This window comes from Erpetoichthys calabaricus, chromosome 6, assembly GCF_900747795.2.
Source record: "Erpetoichthys calabaricus chromosome 6, fErpCal1.3, whole genome shotgun sequence".
Taxonomy (NCBI): domain Eukaryota; kingdom Metazoa; phylum Chordata; class Cladistia; order Polypteriformes; family Polypteridae; genus Erpetoichthys; species Erpetoichthys calabaricus.
Window position 1 is genome coordinate 27684513 of NC_041399.2, and position 22553 is coordinate 27707065.

The 22553-nt window shown below is 38.1% G+C and overlaps 1 protein-coding gene across 1 annotated transcript in view; it reads left to right on the forward strand.

Moving 5' to 3' along the window:
• The window catches only part of LOC114653866 (serine incorporator 1-like), a 145120-nt gene that overhangs the window by 77567 nt on the left and 45000 nt on the right, over window positions 1-22553 (forward strand). Inside the window, exons 8-9 of the mRNA XM_028804430.1 lie at window positions 3110-3200; window positions 7091-7262. Of these exons, the coding sequence (XP_028660263.1) occupies window positions 3110-3200; window positions 7091-7262 (263 nt within the window). The remainder of the gene's footprint in view (window positions 1-3109; window positions 3201-7090; window positions 7263-22553) is intronic.

Sequence of the window (22553 nt, forward strand, 5' to 3'; positions counted from 1 at the left end):
TGCTGGTTCAACTGCAACATTTCTGTCGCCTGATGGTTGATATGGGGAACATTTAAAACCAGCCGCTGACCTGGTGATGTACTGGCTTTCTGTAGTCTCTCCTCCACAGTGCACCTGCTTGATGAAGGAGGCTATCTGTTCCTTTAATCTGAAGAAAGGAGCTAATCCAGGATGACTGTCATCTTAACTGCTTGCTGTGTGTTCGAGTGCTGATGTGACAGCTCCTGTTTAAATAAATGTTGAGATTGTTCATGTCTGCACAACAATTAAGCTGATTTTTTTGGAAACCTCGACTCGCCTCCTTCTCTCTTGTGCCTTGCGATGTGTAAGTCACAAACTTGCACAAGAGAGAGGGAGGTGAGAAATACATATATCTCTAACAACAATATGAACAAGTGCAAATACGAAGAGTGTCATCAGTCAAGTCACAGGTGGTGGTGAACAACAGAGGACGATGTGTATGGAGCTGTAACAAATATTTTAATGTAAGCCCATTGGAGGAATGTGTAAACCTTGAATTAAATCAGCCTTTAGCAGTGTGTTCAAAGCCTACATCTTCAGTCCGGTTGCTGTTTCAATTTTATTTGCTACATTTCTGTCTCCTATGCTACAGAAGGTATTGTTATTATTGGATTTTTATTGATGTTGTAACATATAACCTTTTGGCCCCAACAAGTGATTTATACATTCAAAAATGGTCAAAACACCTCCACAAAGCTAATACTAAATGATGGAAAAAGCAAAATGACAATAATTCATGATAGATTACAGGAAAGGTATAGGTGTTCCCTGGATATTCACAGTTCTTGAATGCACTAAAGGATGAAAGGCATAGCTTTGAAACAACTAAGGCATAACAAAAAATCTGAGTATTGCTGTTACATCTAAGATCATCTAGATTGCAACACTACATCAGAATGTATCGATTTTGTGGTGAAATGTAAAGTTGGTCTTGAGAACACTATGGATTAGCTGATATATGATTTATAACTTGTCTCTGAAAAAGGCTTGAGATTCAGTTGCTCATTTCAAAGCAAATGTAGTTAAAACACAAAGAAACTCATGTACCTGAATTAGAAGGCTGACAAACGTAAGCATAGTTAGGAAACAAAATTAAACATTTACCAAACCACAATGGCTGAAAGTGTATAGAAAAGCTGTTTTTTGATTCTGTCAATGCATTTTTCAGATAAATAGATGAAAATAGAAATAATGTTTAGAACACTGACAAATAAGAAATCAAAACTACTGTGCCGTAATTTCTCCAACATTAGAAGCATGAGGTTTATAAATGTTTGCAGTAAACTGGACATTATACTGAGCCCATAACAGCAAAATCGGCCACTAGGCAGTAACTAGCTCTTCACATAGTGAAAACTAATAATAACTTTTTAAAAATATTGTTTAGTTAATTTTCCAAAAATTACACATCACTGAGATCTGAGTGTAATGCATACCTATTCATTTTTGTAACTCCCAGTTGTTAACAGTTATGGACAAATTGATAAAAATGTAATGCATACAGCAGAAACATATAGTAGGCCTATGTAAAATTTAGTAGAAAGAGATAAGGAGATGAGTTTGTATAGAGAGTGGGAAAAATAATTTCTTTTAATTGCGGCAATAGCTTTTTGGAAATGGTAAGAGCAGGAAAACAACTGATGGAATTGTCTATTGTGTACAATATCACTTCTGAGAGCAGTCTTCTCATTAGTCTTCAGACATCTGATAAATGGCGAAGGGAGCCTTGTAAAGGGAAACTGTGGCAAATGAAAATGAATGTAAGTAAATGTGAGGTTATTACAAGTAAGAAGTAAAAATGATAGATATGAATACACTAAGGGAGGTCTAAAACCTGAACATGCCTCTTATGAGAAGGGCCAGGGAGACATAGTGGACTCATAACTATCTACATCCAGACAGTGTACAGAATAGATGAAGAAAGCTAATAGGATGTTTGGTTATATATCAGGATGTGTGGAGTATAAATCAACGTAGAATATGCTTAAGTTATATAACACACTAGTAAGGCTTCATCTGGGCTGCGATGCTCAGTTTCGGTCTCCATATTACAAAAAAAGACAAAGCAGAGTTAGAGAAAGCCCAGAGAAGAACAGCTTGGTTGATTCAAGGACTAAGGACTTTGAGAGCAAGGCTGAGAGGTGATTAGTAGAGGACAGATTGAAGTTTAGTTGAACCTTTTCTAGTTTAAACAATTGGAGATTTAAGAGGATAAATGATTGAAGTGTTTCCAATTAAGAAATGAATTAGTGCAGCAGTTTCCAGTTGTTAGTTTAAAATTAATTCTACAACAAGATCACTGTTTGGGGTCACTGTTGGAATCACCTTAAGGGCACATTTTGTATAAATGCTAGAAAGTTTTTCTTCACACAAGGAACTATAGGCAAGTGGAATAAATTACCAAGGTTGTGAGGTGGAAAGAAGGAGTTTAGAGAACTTCACATGTTATTTTGGACAATTTAGGTGAATATGATGGATGACCTCTTGGACTGGATGACCTGTCCCACCTTTTCTAATAGTCTAAAATCTGTGGTGGGGTTCCAGTAGGCAGAGAAGTAGGCAGAGCCAGTTGGGGGTCACAGTTCTTTGTCTGTTCTGACAACATAGGAGCTGTAAATGAAAAAAAAACTTCACTGGTCTCTTCTCTAACTCTTCCATGTTCCCTTCAGTGGGATCCCAGTAAGCTCAATCAGATGATAATGTCTTTGGCAGGTAATAATGTGTGTGTAGTGTAGCCAGGAAAGCCATTCACAGCTCACTGTGAGTAGATAGATAGATAGATAGATAGATAGATAGATAGATAGATAGATAGATAGATAGATAGATAGATAGATAGATAGATAGATAGATAGATAGATAGATAGATAGATGCTTGTTTATTTAAAAATTCAAAGTTTTAATGATTTGTTTTCCTTCATTTAAATCCAAACTTACACACTAATTAAACAAAATGTTTAAAGTAGACTGAGCTGCATTTCTTCTTTGTGCTTTTGCTACTCTATATTTACAAGTGAATTGTTCTTTGATACTACATAAATATAGTATGAAGTGAAAATCTCAATACTTTTCTTCTTTCTCTCCTGAATAGGAACTACAAAGTGGGTCTGGTCTTCTTCAGTCTTCACTGATCACACTGTATGTTTTATATCTCACCTGGTCAGCAATGACAAATATGCCAGGTAACAATATCTTTGATAAATATTTTAATATAAAACAGGGATGTTGCTAATTTTCCATGTCTTTTCATGATAAATGGGATTTAAAAGTTAATCTAGTCATAGATTCTGTTACTCCAAAATAATTACATTAGGATGTGGTTCCATTTTAATACATAGGCAGTGCCACTATCAGTAGTGTTTTGAGATGTTCTGTATTTTCATTGTTACAATTTTATTTTAAAAAATCGGTGCATGTGATCCATGAAGAAGGTCCTTTTATGAGAACCTGACTTCAATTAAATATTGACTGTTGTGCATTGTTTGGGACTTCACTACATTAGGGAATGGATTCTATTTCAGTATCTGGCCCGTTTAGTATGTGTATGAAGTTTGCACATCTTCTTTACACTCTGGTTTCTTCTCACATCCCAAAGAACCACATATTAGTTAGCATGAGAACTGTAAATAAGCTTAGTATGAGAAAGTCTGCTTGATTGTGTGCATGTGCCCTACATTACAATGACATCTCACCCAAGGCTGACTTTTATCCCGAGTGCAATGCTGTTTGGGTAGGCTACAGGCCCCTATATTCCCATACAGGAATAAATAGCTTCAGAAAGCTGATGGATATTTTATCTTCTTCTTCTTCTTTCGGCTGCTCCTGTTAGGTGTTGCCACAGCAGATCATCTTTTTCCATTTCCTTCTGTCCTTGTCATCTTGTTCTGTTACACCCATCACCTGCATGTCCTCTCTCACCACATCCCTAAACCTTCTCTTAGGACTTCCTCTTTTCCTCTTCCCTGGCAGCTCTATCCTCAATATCCTTCTCCCAATATACCCAGTATCTCTCCTCTGCACATGTCCAAACCAACGTAATCTCGCCTCTCTGACTTTGTCTCCCAACCGTCCAACCTGATCTGACCCTCTAATGTACTCATTTCTAATCCTGTCCATCCTTGTCACACCCAATGCAAATAAATCTTAGCATCTTTAACTCTGCCACCTCCAGCTCTGTCTCTTGCTTTCTGGTCAGTGCCACCATCTCCAGCCCATATAACATAGCTGGTCTCACTACCGTCCTGTAGACCTTCTCTTTCACTCTTTTACTGATACCTGTCTGTCACAAATTACTCCTGACACTCTTCCCCACCCATTCTACGCTCTCTCTCTCTCTCTCTCTCTCTCTCTCTCTCTGTATATATATATATATATATAATGGGATATGGCTGGCCATCCATCCCAGCCAATACCCCTTGGCTGCCAGATGGAGCCCTCCCTGCAGCATGAAGGTGCCCCAAATGCCAGCAGGGCATCATGGACAATGGAGTCTCTATTCACAACCCTGCTGGATACCGTGGGGGCCGCCAGAGAATGCTACAGGGAGGCTCAAGGATTTGTATTTCCCCTATAACCCGGAAGTATGTCTTAGTTGCAGCGACAGAGGAAATGACATACTTCCACCTGACCCGGAAGTGCTGGGTAATCACATGGACTGAAGGATCAGAAGCACTTCTGGGTCAAAGACTTTAAAAGGACTCTGGGAAACCCCAGCAGAGTTGGGAGGAAGGGTGACTGAGCTGCTGGGACGTGTGGAGGATTATTGATTGTTATGATTTTGTATTGATTATTAATAGTTTATTGAAGTATAGTGGAGGTGGAGGTGCTTTGTGCACTGTATTATCATAATAAAACCATTATTTGGACTTTTATCTGGTGTCTGGTGTCTGATCTGAGGGTTCAAGGGGATGACAGCCCCCCTATCTGTCACAATATATACTGTATATAAATATATATATATATATATATATATATATATATATATATATATATATATATATATATATATATATATATATATATATATATATGTATATGTATATATGTATATGTATACTGTATGTATACTGTATATTAAATGCAACAACATATGAACAAATGTAGATAGATAGATAGATAGATAGATAGATAGATAGATAGATAGATAGATAGATAGATAGATAGATAGATAGATAGATTAATTGATTACACTTATTTAGCCTCCAGGGGAAATCTGGCATTTTACAAGAGCTCAATAAATACAAATTTAAATAAACATTGTAATAAAAATGCCCAACCATGCTAAAGATAAAAAGAACAATTATAGTCATAGTGAGGCACTTGGTATGAAGCAGCTCCAGTAGCTTTGGCTCCAAGTCCTCAATGCTAGTGTGTGAAAGACAGAACGTGCTTCATTCTTCATAATGGTTGTCAGTTTTGTTTTTATTCTCTCCTCTGGTACCATCTGCAGCAGGACAACAGTGCATACCATATCTGGCACTACCAACAATCTGAATCAGATTGTTGATTCAGTGAGCCTCTCCTGAAGTGATATTTCCAGTCCAGCACACCACAGCATAGAAAATCACATTGGCCATCACAGAGTTGTAGAAGATGCAAAGAATGTCACTTTTAACATTAAAAGAGCAGAGTGTCCAAAGAAAAAAGGAGACAGGACTGTTCCCTGTGGTGCTCCAGTGTTGCTCACATCCGTATTAGAAACACAGTCCTTGAGTCTCACAAACTGCGGTCTGCCTGACCTTAGGTTCATCCACCTGCATGTCTCTGAGTTTACCCCTTAAGAGGGATGGCTGGATGGTATTGAAGGTGCTGAAGAAATCAAAAACCATAATCCTCCCAGTCCTGCCAGGTTTACCATCACAAAAAAAAAAAAAAAATCACAGTATCAAAGACATACAACCACCACTTCCAGATACACAACAACATGCTGCATTGTGGGTTGAATGTTGTTTGGCTATGTGGAGTGATACGATCATAGTCTGTACTACTTTAGGAATTTTGAAGGCTCGCAAAATGTGTTTTTCTCATTTTTGTTTTCTCTGCCAGTGGGCCACTCATAGGTTGCTTCTGGGCCGCATGTAGCCCGTGGGCCACCTTTTGAATCGACCAGCTATACAATGTTTGGTAAAGTGCAGTAAAGTCTTCCCCATTAAATAAATACCGTATATACTTGCGTTTAAGTTGTCCCGCAGATAGGTTGGGACTTGATTTTATCGTATAATTTCTGGTATTTTATAATGTCGGTTGTATAAGTCGAATGTGGAAAACTCACGCTATTGGTCCAATAGATTGTTATATGCTAACACCCACCTGAGAGTAACCACGGAGCACACAGCCTCTTTTTTCTATGTTGGTGCGGCAATGAGCTGTATCAGCGTGTGCTCCTAACCTCTCTCCATGTCTATTGCACCTACGTGACCACACAGTAATACCCGAACTATTCCGAAGCAACGTTTGCACTGATTTGTGTTCTCTGTATCTCACACCCTCATACACCTTTATCGTAAGAGGATCCCTTATCTACGATGGAGTGTCCAATCAGAAGAAAATACGAACCTGGTTTTAAATTGAACATCGTTGAAGTGGTGAAAGAAATTGGAAACTGTGCTGCTGCAACAAAATTTGATGCGTCTGAAAAAGTGATGCGAGATTGGAGGAGGGAAGAAGATGTAAAAAAAAATATTTAAGTGTCGCATTTTTGAACGGGTGTGTAAGTCAGAGTCTGATTTTATGATCGATTTTTTGGGTTTCAAGACCCGACTTATACGTGAGTATATACTGTACATTAACCCATAATAAAAGCAAGTACTCTGTTGGGGTTAAAAGTGACAATAAATAATCATTGAATAGTTAATCAAAATGGTATAAACCCAAGGTTGAAATATTCAGGATAAGTCTTTTTAAAATTATTTATGAGCCTCTGTGTTTCCCTTCTAAAACTGATGTCTCCTCTGCTTAGACTTTAAGGACCATCAAAATTAAATTAATAAGTAAAGCTAACATGCATACAAAGTCTGTAGCTGGCTACAAATTACTGTAATGAACTGAAGATTCAATAATCTTATATTTTTAGAAGAAAAGTGCAACACAGAGAGAACTGGGAACAATGAGGAAATTTTGGACTTGGATGTACTTTCTGGGAATGAAACTGCACTTGTATCAGATACCTCAGAAATGAGTAGAAAGTGGAGCGTGCAAAGTATAGCTGGTCTGCCTATCTTCATTGTTTGTCTTTTCTATCTGAGGTAAGTTGCTATTTGCTTAAACTATACTTGATATAACTTGGTGATCATCTAACATGAACAAAGTGAAATTTAAAATGCTCAGATATATTAATGTTATGTACTTATTTATGTATTTATTAATACTAATCACGCTACTGTCAAACCTGTTATTGTCTAAAGGGCCAACTTTTTGCAGATGATAGCAACTTCAATTCCATTCCTTACAGCTTAGCTCCTGTTTGCTTGGAATGATTGTGCCACTCTTCTTCTCTCTTATAAAATTACTTTAAACTTCTCTCTCATCTGACCAATCTACCAGGAACTCCTGTCATTCCATTTTGACTTCTGCCAAGAAAGGCCAGCCCTGGCTAAGGCACTACGTTACTTTTATGTGGCTGTTACTGCATTTTCAAGACTGACAGTTAATGATGGATCACTGGTTGAAATGCAAGACGTTGAAACACAAATTCACATTTGAATATTCACATTTTTCTCATTAAGTCCTTAATAAAATAAAAGTGACAACTATGATAATCACATTAAGAAGTGACTGTTGACCATAGGTGGTCCATATCTTTGACTTGGGCAAATTAGTCCTCAGTCCAGAACACTATGGCAACAACTGGTCTAACTTTATGGAATACAATTTTATAAAAACATACTTTCAGGGAAATGACAATCTTAGCTCTTGTTACAATGTTGTTCAAATTTTCAGGTGCAACATCAAACTCATTATAAAACAGTCACACTCTTTTAATTAACAAAAGCCTTCAGAAAAGATGCAGATAATTTCTTTGGAAAAAGTGAATGTCTGTTAATGTGACTCCCCTATCCTGAAGGAAAACATCCCATTTTTACTTTCCAAAGGCCAAATTCCTCAGGACATGGACTGGACATGTGTCAGGAATGGACTGACGCTCCATTCTTGGTCCTTCATTTAACTTGTGTTTCAGTACAGAAATGGGTTGGTGTCCACCTTGGAGGTTGAGACACCTGATGTCATTGATGCAATGGATTAAAAGGTTGCCTGTGATTACCTTTCCTCATCTGAGTTTGCAGATAATTCAATAGAAATCTCTTTGTGGTTGTTGTCCTGCTCTTTATTAGTATAAATAGACTTCAGCCTTAATTTTTTGATTTGCAATTAGGCTTTGACAGCAGATACCATAGAATAGATTCTCAGGTAAGATCTTTATGTTTATATTTATTGATGTTTCTTTTATATATGACATTTCTCATTATGTGTATACTTTATTTGTGCCTTTTTGTCTTCCATTGTGACCCTTAGGATTAATAAAGTTTCTATCTATCTATCTATCTATCTATCTATCTATCTATCTATCTATCTATCTATCTATCTATCTATCTATCTATCTATCTATCTATCTATCTAATATTAACAATAATAAAATGTAATATGGATGTCCTACAGGAACCATATCCTTATAGTCTAACCTGTTTTTGGAAAATTAATAACTTTTAAGCCAAAAATGTGCTTTACTGTTTTTCAACTGAGCATTTACTACATATAAAAAGTGAAATAAACTGACTTTGAGAAGAACTGTGTTGAACTGCTTCTCTAAGGACAGAGTAGTAAAATATAGCAGGAATAATCTTTGAAAGTTTATCCAGTGGGGATAATAACTTTAACACTCATACCACTTTTAGTATTCCTTTGAATGTTAAACATATAACTATCAATACATAAAGTAAGTAAAATATATTATGACGTAGCATTCAGCATATTTTCATGAGATTTTGCTTGACTGAGCGTTTTGTATGATGACACTTCAGTTTAATGGGTTTTTGTACCAAAAAAAAATTGTTTGAAAAGCAAAAGAAGTATGACATCTTTAATTAGGTTCGTATTACAATGCTAATAAAAACCAGTAGTGACCAAGGGAATTGAAAAACAGATGTGCACAGGCATATTTTTACATTATTGCAGCCTCCGGAATGTATTTTTCTTGATAAAAATAATGTCAGGGAAGTATAATAAAGTGAGGATACAAATGATATGCATACGGTATATCTATATATATATGCATACTGTATATCTATCTATCTATCTATATATATATATATATATGTATGAATATATACTGTATATATATATCTCTATTATATTAAAAAAAATCAGAGATTTAACTACGCCTGGGGCCAGAAATAAAAGACAAAGAGTACATGACAAAGTAGAATGTCATAAAGAGGTTCAAAAACATTGTCGCGATACACATGCAGAGCAGGTTAGAGATTATAAAAGCACTAAAATTTGAAAGTCTCAAAAAAATGATAGTAAAGATCACATTAGCCCAAACAAATGAGAATTATTATTCGATGAAATAACAGAACAGCGAAAAGAGATCGAATATATTGTCGGAGACTTGTAGATCGTCTAGTTCGTGTTGCCATCAAGGAAAAGTTGTGTTTCTTCCCAATGAAGAGGCGTATCCGCAAGAAGTAAAAGATTTGTTGTTTGGTGAAATTGAAATCCACATACATGTGTGTGTGTGTGTGTGTATGTGTGTCTAAATCTGTGTGTATATATATATATATATATATATATATATATATATATATATATATATATATATATATATATATATATAATATACTAGTCATTAAGCCCGTTATAATAACGAGCGCTAGAACAGTAGTAGGAACAGTCTATATTAAATGGCAAGGGACCTTGACCTCATTCTGTTTGTTGGTCGTATTTTTCTTTGTCTTTCAGCCTTTCTTTTGTTGATGTTTACTTGCTGAGCTGACCGTTCTTTGTGGGCTGCCGCCGTGTATTGTGTGTCTTTAATTTTCTGTGACAGTAATACTGTCTTGTACGGCTGCTGTCTTGTACGTCTGCTGGCTTGTACGTTCGTAATATACCTTTAATTTTCTCCGGCGGTAATACAGGCGTACGCGTCAGTAATATGCCTTTAATTTTCTCTGTCAGTAATACTGGCTTGTATGTGGCTGTAATATGCGTCACTGTATTGTGTACCTTTAATTTCCTCTCACAGTAATACTGGTTTGTATTTCTGTAAAACACCTCTAACTTTCTCTGACAGTAATATCACGCATCGCACCATGCCCCGCGCACTTCACCAGAAGACACACACACACGGAAACCTGGACGCAAACAGGGATTTTATTAAAGAGGATATATATATATATATATATATATATATATATATACTGGCCAAGTAATAGAATAATTTAAAAATATTTCATCTCTCTTGCCCTACTACATTCAGCGGCTTTTCTTGTTATCCGTTGAGTCTGCACCTCTCTTGTCTAGTGCTCCCTCTGTCGAGTGAGTTCCCATAAAACCTGCTTCTCAGACTCAGTCATTTCATGGTTCCTTGCTCATCTCCTGTCCATTTTTATTCTTCCTATCTTTGAAGGTGACTGTCTGTGTGCCCCTTATCCCTTTACTCCACCTCATATGTCTTACATTCGCACTTCCTCTTTGATTTCATCACCAAAGACAAACTGACCAATCAGATCAGTGTTTCATTAGTTTCTGGATATAAAAATATGCTGTATAAAAAATAATGGAATGGCACACATGGGCTGGTATTCTGGCTAGCATTGAACAGAGACCTTTACACAGCTGGGATGCCAGTGCATTGGGAGGACCAGGTGAGGTAAGGACTGGTGAATATTTTCTCCCCCAGTACACTAGATGGCAGAATCCTTGGGTTAGCATTCCCGCAGGGCATACTGGGACCTGTAATCCCATGGTGCCAGACCTGTTGGGTCCTGTGGGGTCCACCAGGGAGAGCTGCCAGATTAACAATCCTCACTTTTTTGGCGTATGCAGCACAGCTTTCAAACCTGACCTGACCAGGAGTGAGTGTGTGTGCACCAGCTGGGTTTCTATCGCTTCTTTGTCAAATGACCTTTCCAAGCCAAATTATTTGTTAACAACAACATTCTGCTTTCGCGTGTAAGTGTAGAGAATAATTTTATTTTCAAAAAGGATTCCTCAATACTGTGTGTGACGTGACAGGTAAATTGTTGTTAACAAAATGCAAACAACCCGGCAAGCAGGCTGAAACATCTTTAACTTGTGATTCATGTCCTGGATGGTCCAGAAGATGCCTTAAATACAGGTTTTGCTGTAATTGTGTGTGTGAGTGTATGTGTCTCCGTAACAAATAAAAATACTTCTCATATTTCACCCTTGTCCGTGTCCTAAGCATGACTTTCCACTGTCAGTTACATTAGTATCTGAGGTTGTTATACTAATTTATTTTGTTTGTTTTTTTCATTAGTGTCATCGGTGCACAGTCAATGAGTAGTTTTCTGTAACAGTGGAGTTTTCTCTGGTTTTGTTTGCTTTTTTGTGATTTGATCTTATGCCATGATATAATATTTTTGCCTTGTTCAGTTTTGTCTTTTCTGTTTGCTCAATCCATGCACTTACTGTTTCACTAATTTAACTCACATTTAAGCGAGTGTTGCCGATGTCTTGGACTGTCCATTGAATTTCCAGTAAATCCAATCTGGTGAGCTATTCCATTTCTTAACTAGAGATGCCACTCAGGTACAGGCAGTAGAAATTTACAGCATTGACAGTGGCCATTGTCACATTTGACCTGTAGTGGTGAAACAAAAACAAAAGGGAGAATGCTATCATAATGTAGTAACTTGATCTCAAACAGAATTATGAGGGAGGAAGCCCTGGCCTTGAACCTTTGTCCCAAGGTGTTTTAAGGGAGCTACTGAAACAAAGGTACGTAATGTCAAACTTAAGAGTTGCTCAGAATTGAGTAGGCACTACGTAAGAACAGCAGGTACTGTGAGAGTATATAGTGAGTGTTTAGATAGCAGGAAAAACCACAGAAACAGCATCAAATATGACAAGTGATAAATAAAGGAGCGTGAGGGACACAGTATGCTGTGACAAAGCTTAGTAGCAATCAGAACAGAGACTTCCATGTCAAATATTAAAAACCAAGAGAGTTTGAGCCAGAGCCAGTCAATCCATTTGGCAATGTAGGAGCACCACGCCCTTCCTGAGTGGGCAGCATTACCTGCTGGGCACCATTTATGAAAGTAAAAGTGCATACACTCCATACACCAAGGGGCACACATGGAAAGTCCATGGAACTTATATGCACAAAGGGTACCATTTGTGCTACTGGAGGGGCGCATGTTTTGGACTGAGAGTGGACTACGAACTTTAGGTTTAGGTTTAGGTTTATTTGTCATATATAGGTTAACACAGGGTCAACATACAATGAAATGTGTATGACGAGAAAAACAAGTCACTCAGCCTAGATCCAATAAAGCTTAAAAAAAGATTACAAGTTAAAAATAGACAAGCCATATAAAATAAAATGTGTATGTTTTAAAAGAAGTTATAGAGCAATATGAGTTGAATGAACAGCAAGTACAAATGACAGTTATTGCACAGATAATGTTTTATAAGTACAGATGTATATTCCATAAAGTGCAGATGCATGTTCCAGTCAGTATTCTGAGTGTGTGCAGGTACAGTTTGTGTGTGAGTATTGCAATGTAGATGTAATGTAAGTGTATGTAAGTGTTCAGGTGTTGCTGTTGAGGAGTCGAATGGCCTGGTGGTAAAAGCTGTTCTTAAGTCTTGTAGTCCGAGCAGCCAGACTCCTGTATCGTCTGCCAGACGGTAACAAGGAGAACAGCTGGCGTGCTGGATGGCTGTGGTCCTTTATGATGCTGTTTGTCTTACGCAAGCATCGATGGAGGTAAATGTCTTCAATGGCAGGAAGACTCTTGCCCGTGATGTGCTCTGCTGCCTTCACCACTCTCTGTAGTGATTTCTGGCTGCTGGCAGAGCAGCTCCCATACCAGACGGTAATGAAGCCCATCAGCAGACTCTTGACCACACTCCTGTAAAAGTTTGAGGTGATGTTGGCATTCATGCCAAACTTCCTCAGCCTCCTCAGGAAGTAGAGCCGCTGGCGAGCTTCTTGACCACAGTGTCTATGTGAAGGGTCCACGAGAGATCCTTGGTGATGTTTACTCTGAGGAACTTGAAGCTGTTAACCCTTTCAACTTCTATGCCGCTGATGTAGATGGCCTGGTGTTCTCTGCCTTGTTGTTTTCGATAGTCCACAATCATCTCCTTGGTTTTGCTGACGTTAAGAGACAAGTTGTTATCTAGGCACCAATTACTCAATGCCAGCACCTCCTCTCTGTAGGCCGTCTCATCGTTGTCAGTGATAAGGCCTATGATGGTTGTGTCGTCTGCAAACTTGATGATGGTGTTTGTGCCGTGTTTTGCAACACAGTCATGGGTGAACAAGGAATACAAGAGGGGGCTAAGCACACAGCCCTGCGGTGCTCCTGTGTTTAAAATGAGTGATGAGGATGTGTGTTTGCCGACTTTCACCACCTGGGGCCTGTTTGTGAGGAAAGAGAAAATCCATCTGCAGATGGTCGTCCCCAACCCAAGGTCGTCAAGCTTCAAGACGAGTTTTGAGGGGATGATGGTGTTGAATGCCGAGCTGTAATCTATGAACAGCATTCTTACATATGTATTTCCTCTTTCCAGGTGGGTGAGGGCAGTGTTTATTGTTAGCGCAACGGCATCCTCTGTCGATCTGTTTGCTCTGTAAGCAAATTGGAGAGGATCCAGCGTGTCAGGGAGGGAGGAGCAGATGTAACCTTTGACTAGTTGCTCGAAACACTTCATAATGACCGATGTCAGTGCAACCGGGCGATAGTCATTCAGACAGGAGACCACCGGTTTCTTTGGGACAGGAATGATGGTGGATGCCTTGAAGGAAGTGGGGACCACTGACTGCCTCAGGGAGAGATTGAAAATGTTGGTGAACACACCTGCTAGCTGGTCAGCACACGCCCTGAGGGCACGGCCTGGGATGCCATCTGGTCCCGGAGCTTTGCGAGGATTGACCTTTTTGAAGGACCTTCTCACATCAGGGGCTTTGACCAGCACTGGTCTGAGCCTTCAATTATGTGTTTTGAAAAAAAAAAAGAGGAGGAAAAATATTTTAAAACATTATTCTGGCACCTAGTTATTTTCACAGCGTCAGGTACTTTGAGCTTGTTAAGGTAAAACAAAGAAGAAAATGGGAAAAACAATTTTAAAAATAGATCACAATAAACTAAAAATAAAAACACATCAGCAGGCTTCACTTCTTTCTCAGCCTACAGACTCATGGGCACTTTTGTCAAGCTACCAAAAAACTTAACTTGTTTTTCAGACACAGCCAGCTGGGTTTCTATCACTTCTTTGTCAAATGACCTTTCCAAACCACATTTTTTGTTAACAACAACATTCTGCTTTCGCGTGTAAAGCATAGTGAATAATTTTATTTTCAAACAGGATTCCTCACTACTGTGTGTGAAGTGACAGGTAAATTGTTGTTAACAAAATGCAAACAACCCGGCAAGCAGGCTGAAACATCTTTAACTTGTGATTCATGTCCTGGATGGTCCACAAGATGTCTTAAATACAGGTTTTGCTGTAATTGTTGTTGTTTATTAATCTTTATATCTTTGTGTTAGAATATACCAACTGCTCAGACATTAAATTAACTACACTTAAAATACAGACAGACTATTAATAAGTAAAACTAACAAACTGTATGTACTATGATTTTATGTTAGTCAGTCATTATCCAACCCGCAAACTCCATGCAGGGAGGACCCGGGAAGCAAACCCAGGTCTCCTTACTGTGAGGCAGCAGCGCTACCACTGATTTTATGTATACTGTTAAAAATTCCTGCGTCTCTGCAGATAATTTTTACAAATATTTGTTTTACACTACATTTAAGTAAGAATTTTACTATCTTTATACATAATATGCTACCATGGCTGTTCGTTTGTCTGTCCAGGATTTTAAATCACTTGTAGCTTGCAAACCGCTTGACCTATTGACCTGAAATTTGGTACACATATACTATGTGACGTTTACTATCCGCTTTTCGGGTGATGATTGACCTCCAAGGTTATTCCTCTTTTTATTTTTATTTTATTGTACAATCAACTCTCAGCAGCGGCCATTAGGGCCGTTCTCATCCCTACCACCTTCGCTGTCACTTCCTTTACCTTTTCATATCTTAAATCATTCTTGAGGCAGATTGAAGACTTAAGCGCCAACTAAAGTGAACAATTAAAGAAAACGTACTAAGTGATTGCAACACAAACACTGACTTAATCAGTTTTAACATGAAAAGATGCCGATGGAAGAAGAGAAGAAGCAGGCCGCTAGGGTGGAGAAAAGAAGAGCTGCTCAGGAAGCAGCAAACGCATCAACCTCTGAGCAAATGGATGGTAAATGTACAGAGAAAGAGGATGAAAACTAGGAATTCTCAAGTCAAGTGTATTCACTGCAGTGCGCTGTTACTGGTATTCCATATTTGAGAAAATACTACCACTACTGTTACTATTATTATGGCCAGAACTTTCTTTGCATTTAGATAGATAGATAGATAGATAGATAGATAGATAGATAGATAGATAGATAGATAGATAGATAGATAGATAGATAGATAGATAGATAGATAGATAGATAGATAGATAGATAGATAGATAGATAGATAGATAGATAGATAGATAGATAGATAGATAGGGTGAAACCCAACCTGATATACCAGACACAGAGGCACAAGTCCCAGCACTACGCAGGCTTTATTTACAGTTTGAAAGTCCCCACACAGCACTCATTTCCTTTCTCTCCTTGTCTCTTCTCGTCTCACTCCTCCCTCAAGCTTCGTCCTCCTACTCCCGACTCTGGCTTCCTGAGTTGTGGCAGCTGTCCCCTTTTATAGAGCACCTGGAAGTGCTCCAGCTGTTCCATGATCACCTTCCAGGTGTGATGGCAGCCCTGCAGAGGAGGGCTCAGCAGTTCTTCAGATGACCCCTGGGGGTGGCCATGGGCCCCAGCAGGGTTGAGCTTCCCTGCTCCGTGACACTGTAGCAAGCCAGGGGGGCTGCCCTCTGTCGTCCCATGCAAGCTCCTTCCCCCAATCCTTCCCTTACGGAGGTGTCCCAGCCGGGTAAGAATCCTGGCTGCCCATTACAATAGACAGATAGATATAACTTTATTTGTCCCAGAAGGAAATTTAGCCTTTTACAGAAGCTCTTTAAATACAAAAAATAGGTAAATAAGGAAATAAATATACACATACTTTGGTCTGAACACACACTGCAGTTACTATAAAGCAAGAAAATTTCAAAGGAAAGAAAAGTTCTTACTTGGTTGTCTTAGCCGCAATGAGGCATTATGCAGATGTATTGCTCTTGGTATAAAGGAGCCCCCATAGCGTTTCTTGACACACTTGTGCTGAGTGATTTGTTGGCTGAAAGTCCTCAGTGTTCTCGTGTCAGAGAGAGGATGATCAGCTTTGTTCACAGTGGCACTCAGCTTTGTTTTAATTCTCTCCTCCTCTACAACCTACACGGGGTCCAGAGTAAATCCTATAACTGAGCTTGACCTTTTAATTATCCTGGTGGTCTCCTATTAAAGTGATGTTACCGGCCCAGCTCACGACAGCATAGAAAATCCCTTTGGTCATCAAAGAGTTGTAGGATAGATAGATAGATAGATAGATAGATAGATAGATAGATAGATAGATAGATAGATAGATAGATAGATAGATAGATAGATAGATAGATAGATAGATAGATAGATAGATAGATAGATAGATAGATAGATAGATAGATAGATAGATAGATAGATAGATAGATAGATAGATAGATAGATAGATAGATAGATAGATAGATAGATACTTTATTAATCCCAAGGGGAAATTCACATACTCCAGCAGCAGTATATTGATAAAAAGTGTCCAGAATATGTGAAGGATGTCACTTACCTCATTAAAAGAACGCAGTTACCTAAGGAAAAAGAGTCTGCTCTGCTGTTTCTTATATAGTTCCTCTGTGTTACGAGGCCAATCCATCCTGTCATTAATGTGGACCCCCAAGTACTTGTAAGAGTTGACCACCTCAACATCCCTTCCGTGAATAGTGACTTGATATAGAGGTTTTGCTGATGTTAAGATACAGACAATTTCTCTTTGCACCAAGAAACAAACTTTTCCAGCTGACTCCTATACTCTGTATGCCCCCCTTATCAATACACCCCGTAAGTGCAGAATCACTTGAAATTTCTACAAGTGACGTGACCTGGTGTTATATTTATAGTTTGAGGTGTACAGAGTGAAGAGAAAAGGAGACAGGCCTGCTCCTGGCGGTGCTCCAGTGTTGTTCACACAGTCCTTGAGACACACAAACTGTGGTCTGCCTGACAGATAGTCCATTATCCAGGACACCACAGGTTCACCCACCTGCATATCTCTGAGTTTGCCCCATGGCTGGATGGTACTGAAGGCGCTGGAGAAATCAAAACACAGAATCCTCACAGTGATGCCAGCTTTGTTTAGGTGAGAGGTAAGCCTTGTAGAGCAGAAAAATCATTGCATCCTCCATTCCAATCTTTGTCCAACAGTGGGTCCAGGTGGTCTACCACAAGAGAACTCAAATAGTCCAGGATCAGCTTCTCAGAGGTCATCAAATTAATAATAATAATAATAGTAATTCATTACATTTACAGTTTATAGCGCTTTTCTCAGTACTCAAAGCGCTATCCACACAGGGAGGAACCGGGAAGCGAACCCACAATCTTCCACAGTCTCCTTACTGCAAAGCAGCAGCAAATTACAAAACAAATAGAAAAATAAAAGGTTTTGGAGTAAGCTTAGCATGGAAAGAAAATATTATGTTTATAACTTTTATTTACATTTATTGTTATCCTGTGACTCACTGCATACAACATAATAAGGTTTTCAGATACAGAAGTAAGCATATTAATTTGTCATTTTTTCTTTATCTGGAAGGACCTCAGGTGTGCAACATGATTTTATTCTCATTGGAGAAATAGCACAAATTTTAAAATAGATTAATATCGGGCAAAACAGAAAGTGCAAGAAATACAATAATATTAAAAACGGATTACTGCAGGACCAGTGAACATTCAGCAATGTAAGGAATGTTTATCTAAATATGTCAGTGTCAACAGCTGCAGCAAAGTATATGTTTGTAATGTAAAAAAATCTTAAAATAAGAACATATCATATAAACGTTAACAGCTTTGGGAAAGTTCACATATACAGTATAAAGTATCGAGTGTAAAAAGAGAAGTGTAAAAGAAACCTTATTTGGGTGGATGCCTCAAATAAAGAATGCAATACTTGTCTCTCTGAATATGTTCAGCTGATTCATCTCAAAAGCTGGCATAGTATCTAAATGTTAGATTTATTTTTACATGCTGATTACTTTTATACACAGTAAATGTAATGTCTTGCAGAAGTATTCTAACCCCTTACATTGCTGGTAATGTTGCTGGACTACAAATGGTACTTGTATGTTTTGAATTTTTATTTCAGATTCACATGTTTAAGAAAGAAAGCATCAGTAGATATTTTAAACTGAAAACTAAAACCTGCCGATTGAACTCCATATATTGACATTTACAGTGCAACAGAGCGCTGTAAAACACAATAGATATTATAGGTGATATGTAATAGATACATACATATGCATAATCTACTCTCTATATATCAAATCCATCCATTATCCAACTTGCTATTTCCTAACTACAGAGTCACGGGGGTCTGCTGGAGCCAATCCTAGCCAGCACAGGGCGCAAGGCAGGAACAAATCCCGGGCAGGGCGCCAGCCCACCACAGGGCACACACACCCACACTCCAAGCACACACTAGGGACAATTTAGAATCACCAATCCACCTAACCTGCATGTCTTTGGACTGTGGGAGGAAACCCACGCAGACACGGGGAGAACATGCCAACTCCACGCAGGGAGGACCTGGGAAGTGAACCCGGGTCTCCTAACTGCGAGGCAGCAGCGCTACCCACTGCGCCACTGTGCCGCCCATCATATGAATTCCATTTTAGTCATATATTTTCTATAATTGTGTATACACAGTATGCTAATTATGCTTTTGTACTTATTTATTTATTTCATTTTGTCAACGTCTCCCCAGAATTTCACTGTACTATGTACACATAGAAACAAACAGAATCTATCTGTTTGGGGTCAATCAAAAACAGAATTCTTAAATATTTTCTGAGGAATTTCAATAAGCTTTTACTAGTAAATCAGCTAATTTCTTGTACAGTAGGCACACATTTCTCACTGTGTCATCTCAAATGTGTATAAATGATGGACGGCTCTCACTGTGACCACGTGAGGGTGGTTGTGGGTGGCAGTGAGCTTTGTAGTGGCCTGATGACCCACACAGGGTCTGTGTCTGTCTTGTACCCAGTATTACTGTGGTGCCCAGCCTTCTGACCCTGTAAATGATAAGGTGGGTCAAGTTAACGGATGAATGGGTGTATTCTTATGATCCTGAATCTTCACAGGCTCATAATAAAATCACAATTTTTATTTATATTTTAGTTTACAAAGTGTTTATAAATTCATACTGGTAAATGTTTATATAAAATTATTCATCTAACCCTTTGTCTTTAATGATAGTGTATTGCATAGCTTTTTATATTTAACTTTTAACATGTAACAAAATCTAGCATTAATACTTGCAGTTTTGTACTGTATATGTTCAGGGCATTTTAGACATGCTAACACATTCTAGTGATTGATTTATCAAACGAAAATTTAGGATCTTAGAGGAACTCATTGGTGGCACCTTGGCAGTATGACAATGTAGTCACTTTGGAAATCTGGAACTTTCAATTTTTACATACGGCAGATAGATCATTACAATAAATTAAAGTTTGAAAGCAGTTGTGAACGCCTGACAGCCCTTTTAATCTCTTGTCCTATGGCTGCTGAAAGTGCTACACTTCCTTTTCTTGTTTCTTTGTTTAATCTGTTGTCAGTTATGACAGTTTAAACAAGAGACGTGTTTGGCGTCTTTGCCTGAGCTAAAGGTTTTGTTTTGCAGTTTGCTGGCAGCTAATGGTGATGAAAGATTACTCAGTGTTTAAACAAAAGAAGGCTTTTTGATTTTTTTTTAATTAAAATCTCTGTCATACAGTAAATGTTTATTTTTATATTAAACTTGTTTTTATCTTATACTTATCAACTGCTTTTTGTCTTTTCTTCTGTGTTATTTATATAGTATACTAAATATTCTACCCTGCTAATTATCTATCACTTGCCAGTGCTCAGCAGGCTTTTTATAGACATGCACATTCCAAGGCATTAATCGTATGTACTAATGAAAGGCATTGCATTTTTTACTCCAACGGATGGCGTATATAACTGACATTATAACCTAATAAAGGACATTTTTAATAGAAAAAAATGATAGGGAATACAAAAGACTGATAAAGGTAGTACAATATATTTTCTACAGTATGAGTTTGTTAACCATCCCTTTCCAAAACCATGGGCATTATTATGGAGTTGCCACTGACAACATGCAGCTATAACAGGCTCCACACCTCTAGGAAGGCAAGATTTGGAGTGTGTTTGTGCCCATTCAGCCTAAAGAGCATTTGTGAGGTCAGGTGCTGATGTTGGACAAGAAAGCCTGACAATCCACTTCATCCCAAAGGTGATCAGTAGGATTGAGGTCAGGGGTCACTTAAAGGCCACTCAAGATCCACCACACCTAACTAGTCCAACCACTATTATGGACCTGGCTTTGTGTAGGCTTGGTTATGGGACACCTGCTCGAGGTAGTAGTGGAGGAGAGAATGAGGACAAAACTGATAGCCATTATGACCGATGCTGCACATCGTCTCCCTGACACAAAAGCACTGAGGGCTTTTAGCCAATTCAGATGTTTTTTGTCTTCTTAATAAATGATGGTATTTCTTTATTATAATATTCATTTATTTATTGAGCTTCTGTAAAAAGTAAGACAAAAAAGTACATTGAGATTGAAACAGAATATCTATCTATCTATCTATCTATCTATCTATCTATCTATCTATCTATCTATCTATCTATCTATCTATCTATCTATCTATCTATCTATGACTTATGGGTCCTTCTCGTGGCAAACAAGGGCTTGCTGACATCAAAAGAACGGCAGCGACATCTGCTGAAAATGAAGCACATTGCTAAGGCCAACTGATCATTTTAATCGCAAACACAAGTCATACACTTCAGGCTCAAAAGAAAATCATACACAACCAAAGAATTGTAGGTACGGGCTACCTCTGCCATGCGGTTGGGCTTTGGTCATTTTCACAAACATGGTCACACATTATGGTTGACAGAAGAAAAACAATAGCAGCAACCTCTGCTGACACTGAAGGGCATTGCAAAGGCTAGCTGATTGCTTTTATTGAAAATGCATGTCATACACACAGAGTGCAAAACAGTCACACACACCAGGGCTTAAAAGAGTGACCAGGAGTGATGTGTTTCCTAAGATATACATGAACCACCTTTCTTTGAGGACCAGAGGTCCGAGTGTTTCCTAGTCAGTTATTTTTAATCATATATTACTATTACAAAAAACATTTTAAAGCAAATTGTGGCATCTGACTCTTTGATTAAATCACTAGAAAATGTTAAACCACACCAGCTTTCAAAGCAGTCTTAGAACACACCTGAATGTTATGCCATGCCTGCATTTTCTTTTCTGTTAAAAAATCTTTATGGTTAAATAACCCTTTTAGGATTTAAGACCACATACAATGGCATTAGTTAGTGTAAAGCTACCACTAACCACTTTGAAACATTAAAACGATATTTGGAAATAAACATTGAAATGTAGGTTAAAAATTTTTTGTCATACTGTGTTTTGAGCATTTTGTGAGTTCGATATTTTAAAGATATCTAATATATTTTAAAGTCTAAAATATTAGATTGATTTTCCAGTGTGTCAAGAGTAGTATTTCATATTTTCATCAGACAACAGAAACAACATAAAATGGAGTCTTTTTGTAAAGTTCAAGAAAAAGAAAAGAGCACAAAAACATTAGAAATGCAGTACAGTTTGATTTTTTCTGCATCACTTCTTGCAACTGCATTTTTTTCCTTTTTTCTCACTTTATAGTAAACATAGAGAGAGCTGTTATTACAAATTGAATTCAAAATGTGTCCTGTGCATTCACTAGAATAACGTTTTACTTGGAAAGTATGCTTTAGGTTTGACAGGGCATATATTTACATACTGGAAATACACAAGCACATTCCCATCACGTCCCAGACGGCACACAATTTTAGAGCACTTTTGTTTCTTCTAATTTTTATCAAAATAACCTGTGCCACCTCTAATTTTCAGTACTAAACAAACACTTTTTCTGATTTCTTTATGGGCATTCTCATCAGCTTACTGCCTCTCTGCATTTTTACCTCG